The sequence below is a fragment of the Phalaenopsis equestris genome, unplaced genomic scaffold (genome assembly GCF_001263595.1).
Source record: "Phalaenopsis equestris unplaced genomic scaffold, ASM126359v1 Scaffold000606, whole genome shotgun sequence".
Classification (NCBI taxonomy): Eukaryota; Viridiplantae; Streptophyta; class Magnoliopsida; order Asparagales; family Orchidaceae; genus Phalaenopsis; species Phalaenopsis equestris.
The window spans coordinates 1,094,282-1,103,606 of record NW_018165046.1 but is presented as its reverse complement, the minus strand read 5'-3'; the positions used below and the strand labels follow the sequence as shown (position 1 = coordinate 1,103,606).

At 36.7% G+C, this 9,325-nt stretch overlaps 1 protein-coding gene across 1 annotated transcript in view; it reads left to right on the top strand.

Moving 5' to 3' along the window:
* LOC110029808 (cyclic nucleotide-gated ion channel 17-like) overlaps nucleotides 1–9,325 on the top strand; it is a 70,402-nt gene that overhangs the window by 45,012 nt on the left and 16,065 nt on the right. The window contains exon 5 of the mRNA XM_020732267.1: nucleotides 4,213–4,324. Within this exon, the coding sequence (XP_020587926.1) occupies nucleotides 4,213–4,324 (112 nt within the window). The remainder of the gene's footprint in view (nucleotides 1–4,212; nucleotides 4,325–9,325) is intronic.

Genomic DNA, 9,325 nt, shown 5'->3' with positions numbered 1-9,325 from the left:
TATCAGGGTTTTCAACCCTTTGGGAGAATCAGTATTTGGTGCCCACTAGACCAAATATCAGAGGCTCAAATGCTGATTTCCCACGCGCTAGGCTCTATGATGAGAAGCCCGTGTTATGTGTCACTATTCGAGAATCTTGTATCACGGGGGATCGAACCCTGACCTGAGGATATATTAAAAGAATGACTGAAGGAAATTATACGAGCCCCCAACCACCCTCATGTGCCTAACTACTCAAGAACTGCCCTCACTAACGGTAAACTGACCAGAGGAGGATTCAAACCCGTGACTTGAGGGGACTTACGAACTTCAAAGAGGTTGCTCTACCAACAAATCACGGTTGGCGGCGCGCGCGTGCACACACACACAGATATATATATATTTTGAGAAAGCCCAAAAGTTGATATAATAAATAGAAAGTAGGATACATATAGATTGTGCGGGAGGACTCAGACATGACAGCCTGCCCACACGATAACCACCACATCAAATGGTTCCAAAAAGAGAAAATACAGAAAAAAAACATGAGAGGCCTAATGAAAATACAAAAAAGTGTCAAAATACGAAGTATCAGGTAGCTAAAGAGCGACCTAATTTTGCCTTATCTCTGTCTCTAGTTCTAGGGAAGGAGCCAACTAATAAATTGGTAAGGTGAGTGTCATTGTCTGTAGTAACCAATATATCATCCAATAAATTCTCGAGCTCGAGTCGGCCTCCATTTTTCTTTTTTCTCCTGGAATAGACCTGTCATTCCTCATTCGAAGATTGGCTTGCCTGATCATTAGGTTGGTCTAAAGTGTGTTAGACATGTGTAGGCTGTTGAACATTAGAAACAACTACTTGTTGTACCAGCTGATCTTTTATCGGATCAAAGGAGCACTCTCATGTCTTGACAAGTAAGCGAGTCTTCTTCAATAACAGTGAGTGATATAAACACATTTGGATCTGTATCTGTAGTATAGTGTTCTTCATCTGGAACTGCGGTGTTGGAATGAGGATCGGGTTGCACCTTCTCGGTAGGGATTGTAGGTGGTTGATCTTTAGCGATATTCGACCTTAGATGAGGATGCAAGCGATAATAAATAATAGAACTGTGGCCGAACATACTACAATAAAAGCAATAAGGAGGGTGTGGTTATATCTCAAAATTTTGTCAATACCCGTTGTGAGTGGTGTCAATTCATATCTCATCCGGAGCTGGTTGAGTGATATCTCTTTCAATTAACACACAAGCCACAGAGGGTCTGGTGACAACAAGCGTATGTATCAACCTTGAGAGGCTTACCGTAAGCAGTTGCTAAAGAGTAGAGAATTTTCAAGTTGAACAGATGTAGTTTTAACCCCGATAATTTTATCCAAACATGAATGATAGGGGACTCCGTTTTTGGATCACAATCGACAGTCTACTCACAATCGACAGTCTACTTCAAAAATCGATAGTCCACTTCAGAATTTTCATAAAACAATTGTCGATCTTGATGACTTTACGAAAAAAAATGCAAGTGTAATCGGCATCGTGAGATAACTGAATAAGTATATGCCGACTGTCAAAAAAACACAAGTAAGCAATAGTTCAACTGTCTAATAGCTTCATAACATCAAACTCTTTCCGTATGATCTCCAATTTTGGGAGACCAGAAAGGAATTTCCCCGCTAGAGCAAAACGCCAAGAGAACGCGAGAGTACTAGTTTCAACCACTGTGAGAATAAGAGCAAACTTCTTATTTTTTTGCCAAGTTTTTAAATGAAAGTGTGATCACCACCATCTTCAAGAGCGTCATGGAAAAATTGAGGAACATTGCAGGAATTGCTAATATGAAAACCAGACTCTAAACTTGAAAGAGAGCACAAGTAGGAGTAGGAAAGTCGTCGGCATGTGCATTGGCATAGGAATGCATCGTCGGGGCCATATCCAGAATGGTTGGCGAGCTGCTAGAAGAAGGTGAGCATACTTCACTTTCTGTCGGGCAGGGCCACAAAGATCGTCGAGTGCGACCCGAGGAAGGAAGACTGCGAGCGTTGGGCCAAATTGAAGGCGAAATGCGTCAATAGCAGTGCGAGAACTATGATAACGAAAAAGGTCTTCGTCGTCGGGCACAACTGCTACAAAAGCCTTTCGACGTCGGGCCGAATCGAAGGCGCGAATGCGTCAGGAAGAGGAACGACGCGCGAGAAAGCTGATGGAGAGAAACCCTTCGGCGTCGAGTACAAGGAAACCGATTGGCGCGAAACTCTTAGTCGTCGGCACAACGAAATCATATTACTTTTAAATACGTTTCTTAAAATAATGACTTAAGATTTCTGCGCTTGACAGTATTTATGATTGAAGGTAATGATTTCTGTGTGTGTGTGTGTGTTTGTATATGGATAGATTTAGTTCGAGCTGAAAGTATCTTACTGGTCCATATCTTGTAAATATTTCCTTTTCTGTTAAGAAAAATGTTACTTTTAAATACGTTTCTTAAAATAATGACTTAAGATTTCTGCGCTTGACAGTATTTATGATTGTATTTATGATTGAAGGTAATGATTTCTGTGTGTGTGTGTGTGTTTGTATATGGATAGATTTAGTTCGAGCTGAAAGTATCTTACTGGTCCATATCTTGTAAATATTTCCTTTTCTGTTAAGAAAAATATTACTTTTAAATAGGTTTCTTAAAATAATGACTAAGATTTCTGCGGTTGACAGTATTTTTGATTGAAGATAATTATTTTATAGCATCTGTTTTATTATGATCGAAACATTGCCGCTTAAACAATTATCTTGCTTCTTCCAAAGGCATTAAAAACTTAGTAAAAAATATTGAATTAATCACAAATATAAAGAAAGAAATAAATTAATATATAAAATTAATATAGGATATCCTGAGTCAATTATCTTCCTTATAACTAAACAGCTGACCATTTAATTGCAGTTCGATTAACTATGCATGCACTAATTTTACTGTAAAACACATTGTTTTATCAAAATTATCATAATTCTGCCATTAGAAGTTATTATGATTTGTGAAGGTTTTTTCAGCCTTAAAATGACGCATCATCATCTTTTTGTTTTGCATAGCAAGTTGCCTATCTCTAAACTTTTTTAGTTTAACACAGTACAACACTATGAACATCTCAAAATTAACCGTTGAATGATCTGCTGCTACAAATGATACGTGCTTCTATGATGCCATGAGAGTTCATTTTCACACTATTTGCTTCACAATGCTGTTGAAAAATCAAGATTCCTGCATATTTATTTTCAAGATTTCATATTATTGATGTGAATGGAGAAGCAGTATGTATTTATAAATCTGTCATCTAGTGGTTAGAACTTAGTATGAGGTTAATTATGATATCACTGGCTATGTGATTGGTTGCCATTGTCTTCATCCTCTAATGAACAGGCCAACTGTTTAAATCCCTTTGAAAACTGGAGAAAACGGCTGATGCTGATTATCATCACCTTGCATTGTTGCACAACATTCCATTAGAAAGCTTAAGTTGCTACAGCTGACTTGTGTACTCTGGAACCAATACTGGCTCACCATGTAAAATAAATTTTAAGGGCCAAAATAGTTCCCTAACTATTTGCATTGGGTCATATGAGTCTCAGAGTATATAAAACTGCTAAATTACTCCCTGGACTGTTTTAATGGGGGCTATAATAGTTCTCACGGTAGATTATTTCAACCCATATTAAAGGAGGTTGAGGACTACATTGACACTTTTATACACTCTCGGACTAAAAGGGCTCCCTGCAAAGAGTCGGGGGATTATTTTGACATTTTTATCAAATTCAAAGTCATTTAACAAGAAATGGTGGAAGTTCTGTGATCCTTGTATCTGAGTGATCAACGGTTGGCTTGTTGATTGAGTTCAAAGTTAAGGCTTTCATGAAACATGATGCCTTACTTTTTCATGTCTTGCATCAAGGGGGGTGTTAAAAACCATTTTAGTTTTTTCTGAATTGTAAATGGAAAACCAGAATAAAGCGAATTACTGAGAATTTATTTAGCATCAACTGTATGAAGTGCTAGCTTTTTCACAACTAGCCTTTAATTTTGTACCCTGTATAGCTGGCTGACTACCATATCTGAGTTCTTATTCACTTTTCTTTTTCCCTCACGGTATTAAATTTCTTTTTAATGAATATTTAAACGTTCTGAATCTTAAGTATGTTTGTTCTTCCCCAAACTCATGATAGGTTCACATGTTGCTTCTTTGTAGCACATTTGGCCAGGGGTTGACTTCAAGCACTTTCGTGTGGGAGACTTCATTTTGTTCACTCATAGCCCTTCTTGGACTTGTTCTGCTTGCACATTTGATTGGCAACATGGAGGTACTTAAGAGTTCTATCTGTGTATTTATTTCTTAATTGTGTAATATGATATCTGCATATGCTTTTTCATATTGTTCAACATACTTTTCTTTAGCTGTAATTCGTTTTTCATTTCTTGATTTTACTTTGCTAGAGTTATGCAGCATTAGTATTGATACATTTTCCCCCTTGTTTAATAGTTTATCTAATACTTTTGCTCGGTCATTTAGTGTTTACAGTACAGCATTTTTGCAAGAATGGTTGACTCTAGTTGGATCTCCTTTAACTTCTAGGAGACCTCATGCAAATGTTTTCAACTAATTTTGTAAGGGTGCCCCGTCTTCCTCTCCCCTCCCCCACTCTCTAAGACAATTATCTTTTTGAATTTTTTTTTTGTTCGTAATCATCTTCTTGGGAATTTATTATGCTTTAAGGATTTACTTGCCTTATCTTGATCATTTCCTTGACCTCTTTTTATCTTTTAAATTGATGATTGTTAAATTATTTTTTTTTCCTAAATTCCAACTTTTAGTAGACCTCTATGCATTACATCGGCTATGATGATGGGGAATTGACCAATGCTTCCTTAAGGCTTTAATGTCAATGTGTATCTACTATCTATGATCCGCTTCGGTAATGGATGTTGGCTGTCTCGATTTCTCAGCTTTTATGAGAACAATACATGAACTGCAAGTAGTTAAGTTGAAGCAGCAGATACTAAAGCATTGTAGTGGTATAAACCTCTGATGTGTCTGAATGAAATGGAGAATCTCAAATTATGGGTGTAAAGGAGTTGAGTTGCGTTCAAGTTATTGTTAACTCAAGCTTGGCTCGACTGCCCAAGAAGCAGCTCAAACTCGAGATTGAGCTCAAATTGAGCCTATAGAAAGAGCACAAGCTCAGCTTGTCCTGTTATTGCTTGGTCGGAGAGCTCAACTCGAGAGGAATTCGTGATGGCAGCCTGTTTAAGTGCTGTCAGACGAAGTCGTGTGGAGCCTGCTTGTTAGCAGAGTTTAGTTCAGTTTGAGCTAGCTTGGATTATTTACACCCCTATCTCAGAACAGCCACTATTTGTGAAGGAGCTTGACTAGGTGTAATAGCTGCTAAAAAATAAAAAAAGTAATAAAAATAACAATAAATAAATATATTTTGAATTGGCGGAAATGATTCATTGAGTCATCATGATAGTCTCGTTTCGCCTTTAGGAGTTGAAGAAAGGATCTCTTTGTTTTTAATAGACCGAGAGAGCGAGAGAAGGAGATTGAGAGGAAGGAAGAAACAATAGTGAAGAAGAAAGAAGAAGAAGAGAAAGAGAAGGCGAGGCGAGCGGCTTCGTGCGTGAAGCAAAGAGTTGGTCCCAACAAAGCCCTAAATTGTGGTATATAGAAGAAGGAGACGATGCCGCGGAGCAGAAGGAAGAAGAACGAGAGCCGCAGAGCAGATGGAAGAAGAACGGGAGCCGCAGAGGAGGAGGAGGAAGAAAGGCGAGATATTTTCCAGCTCTATCTTGCAGGTTTGAACAGAGAAATAGACGAAGTCTCACAATTTAGCCAGTCACATGAGGAGGAGAAGAGGAGTCAAGTGGCTCCTATGCGAAGGAAGAAGAAAAAGAAGGAGGCAAGGCTTTGTGCAAAGGAATAAGGGAGGGAGTTGCTCTTTGTGCTGAAGCCGACGGAGGGTCGTAGGTTGTAGCAGCTCAAGGAAGAGAAGAGCAAAAGCATGAGCGAACCAAACAAATTAGAAGGGAAGCGGGTCATGTGCATGTGCAGATAAAACTTATGCAGTTAAGTGGCAAGACCAAAGGTGAAATGAAGGCTTTAGGAAGGCAAAAGAACATTTCATATTGAGGGAAGAGGAAGAAAATGAGACATTAGCAATGTTAGTGTTTATTTAATATTTTATTTTGTCAACTAAATTATAAACTATTAGGCATTAAAACATGTTTTATTGCTGCTTAAGATTAGAAAGCGGTAGTAGAAGAATTTTGGATTAAAATCAAGGAGAGTTTGTCATATCAATCAGTTGTGAATTTTCAGGTGAGAATTCCCCCATTTAAGCTAAGGTAATGTTTAAACTTAGTTGAATACATAATTATTAAATACTATCCTAATAAATCAATTTCAGGAATCCAATTAGGATTGCAAAAGTTGAAGGATCGCTTTATATGGTGAAATCAAAGTGAGTAATTTATGTTTTATGTGTCTTAAATTTATTTTTTTTTCTTTATATATGTTTCATTTATTTGGACTCACTAAAGAGATTTTATAATTGAAAGAAATTAACCGGAGAATGAACCAAATGCTTTATTATTTATGTTGCTTCATCTTTTGCAATGCACATAAAGATAAATACTTTTAATGATTGGAAGAAATTAAATATAATTTAAATGAAAGATAAAAGCTTAAGTTTATCAGGATTCACCCCCTACAAAATTATCAGGGGATTATTGTACTTGTGCTCGTTAAATAATAAATGAAATGATAATGGTGTATCTTTTTCATACGAATAATAAATGTGTGCCTTCATAGTATAAAATGGTAAAGTTCTTGACGGTGCTTCTGAGATGGCCTCCTTAAAAAAAAAGAAAAAAATATTCGAAGGAAAAATGTAAATGATAAAAAAAGAATTAAAATAGAATTGATTTACGTATTTAATAAATAATTTTATAAAATAAAAAATGTAAAGATTATTTTAATTTTGATCAACATATTCGTTTGAATCATCATGCTAGGCAATTGCGTAAGCATTTAATGCATAAGGATTTAATGCATGATAGAGTAGTAATAAGTTGCTTAAATTTAACATGTTTGTGTCATTTTTCAGGAATGGATTTGAAAGATTAATATGGCTGATGGTAGAGGATAGGTTTACACTGTGGATGATAGGTAGTTGTTTCTTTAGTGTTATATTTTCTTCTTTATTGTTTTTACTTGTGTACTGCTATAGATTGGATGATCTTATGACTCTGTTAGAGGTTTTGTTTATATGGGAACTAGATTAGCGACTCTTTTCTATATTAAATGTTATTGTTGATTAATGTGAATGTTTAGAAAATGTTTCCATCGTTCAATCATTAGTTCTCGCGTTAAGTTAATTTTAAGTTCTTGTTCCGGGTCGTCACACTAGGAGCTTATCATTATTAAGGGTCTGTTTGAGGCAGCTGTAACTTCTCCAGCTTATCCAGATAAACAACTTATTCTGATTATATGCTGATCAACAACTTATCCAGATAAGCTGGCTGACTGTTTGGTTTGTTCGTTTGGAAAATAACTAATTCAGGATAAATGCTCATTCTGCCCCTGTTCCGGATAAGATGTTTGATTTGTGCGTAAGAAAAATAACTGATTTGCAGCTTTTTCAAGATAAATGACCAATGTGACACGCAACAGTTGTGTTGTTTATAACAAAACTTCGCTGGATACACATTAGATATTTCAAAACCAATAAAACCCCTTTATAACAGTACAAAAGAGGATATACACCTCAGTTAATAATGATTAATAGGAAATAAAAAAAAAGTAGAAATAACATGTTAAGAGTACAAGCAAAATAATGACAATATTCATTTTAAAATGTAGATGCATTTCACGAGGGACGTCCTGTTGGGACATCGTCGAACCTTGAACAACATTGTACAGTTGGGATGTCGTCGAACCCTGAGCGAAGTTCTCTGGTTAGGATACTGTTGAACCCCGACCAACATTTTCCGTTTGAGATACCGTAGAGTCGGCCGAATTGTCTGCCCAACTGAAGAACTTACAGTCGTCTGGTCCGTTTGCCCATCGCGGGCACCTTTAGAACTGCTGTCCGTAGCTATGTTACTGTCGTGAGGTGAGTAATAAGGACGACAGTCCGCAACGTCATATCACTCGCCCGGGCTTCCCCGAATATCTGCAGCTCATTTGAATACAATTATTAAAGAGAGAACATTTCAACCATAAAATTAGATAAAATTAAAAAAAAATTGCTGATATTGAAAATAAGAAACAATATTGCATAAAAAACGAAAAATATGATCAAAAGAAAAATAACATGCGGGAGTACGAAAAAAACAAGCCTAAAAAAAAAAACAAAAAAAATTAAGAAAAAACAATCACCGGAAATTTTAAAATCCAAAAAAATTTTAAACAAAAATGCACTAGACATAAAAAAAAAATAGCAGGTGTGATGCCTTAGAGAAGTAACTGACCAACCAACGAGTTTTTCACAACATGCAGACAACATACCTTCTAAAAAATTGACTTCTTGGTTGCATTTAACCCACGTGGGACCACTGTCCAGTGCCACATGTGCATATGACAAAGAAGGGCATCCAGAAGATCCTTATATATCGATGCACAATTGAGAAGAAAGGACCTCGGTTGCCTTCATTAGGATTTCACCTGCAACACCAACGGGTAACTCACGAACTGTGACACATATGCATATTACCAAAAAAGACCATCTTGGTGTATCCTCATAAGCCAAAACACAAAAAAAAAAAAAAAAAAGAGAGGAACCCGACCCCGACTGCCTTTATCAGGACTTCACATGTACCACTAAAACAACTACGAATTGGCCATCCAGAAGTATCATAAGGTCATATGTTTCATCATTGAACTCACACCCACAAATATATATATATATATATATATATATATATATATATAATAACCCTAAACAAAGCATATTAATCATAAAATTGAAAGGTACAATGGAACTAACGAAGTAATAAGAGTACATAAAGTATGAAAAATAAAGATGTGGTCAATCAGCAACCACATATAACATCTGTGATACGCTCTCTCGAAGCAGCCATCTCCACTGCACCTTCGCTATCCTGGGTGTCAGATTCATTCGACTCTATAACGTCCTCTGGAATAGACTGCCCAACTTGGAATTCAATCAGGTGGGATATGCATGCTGTCAGCGTCAGCTATATTGAAGTCGTTATCAGATAGAGAGAGATGTCTAATGAAATTGTGGAGCGCCTCCTGACCACCACAATATGAACCTGTTTAGGAAATGGGTACATTGACATAT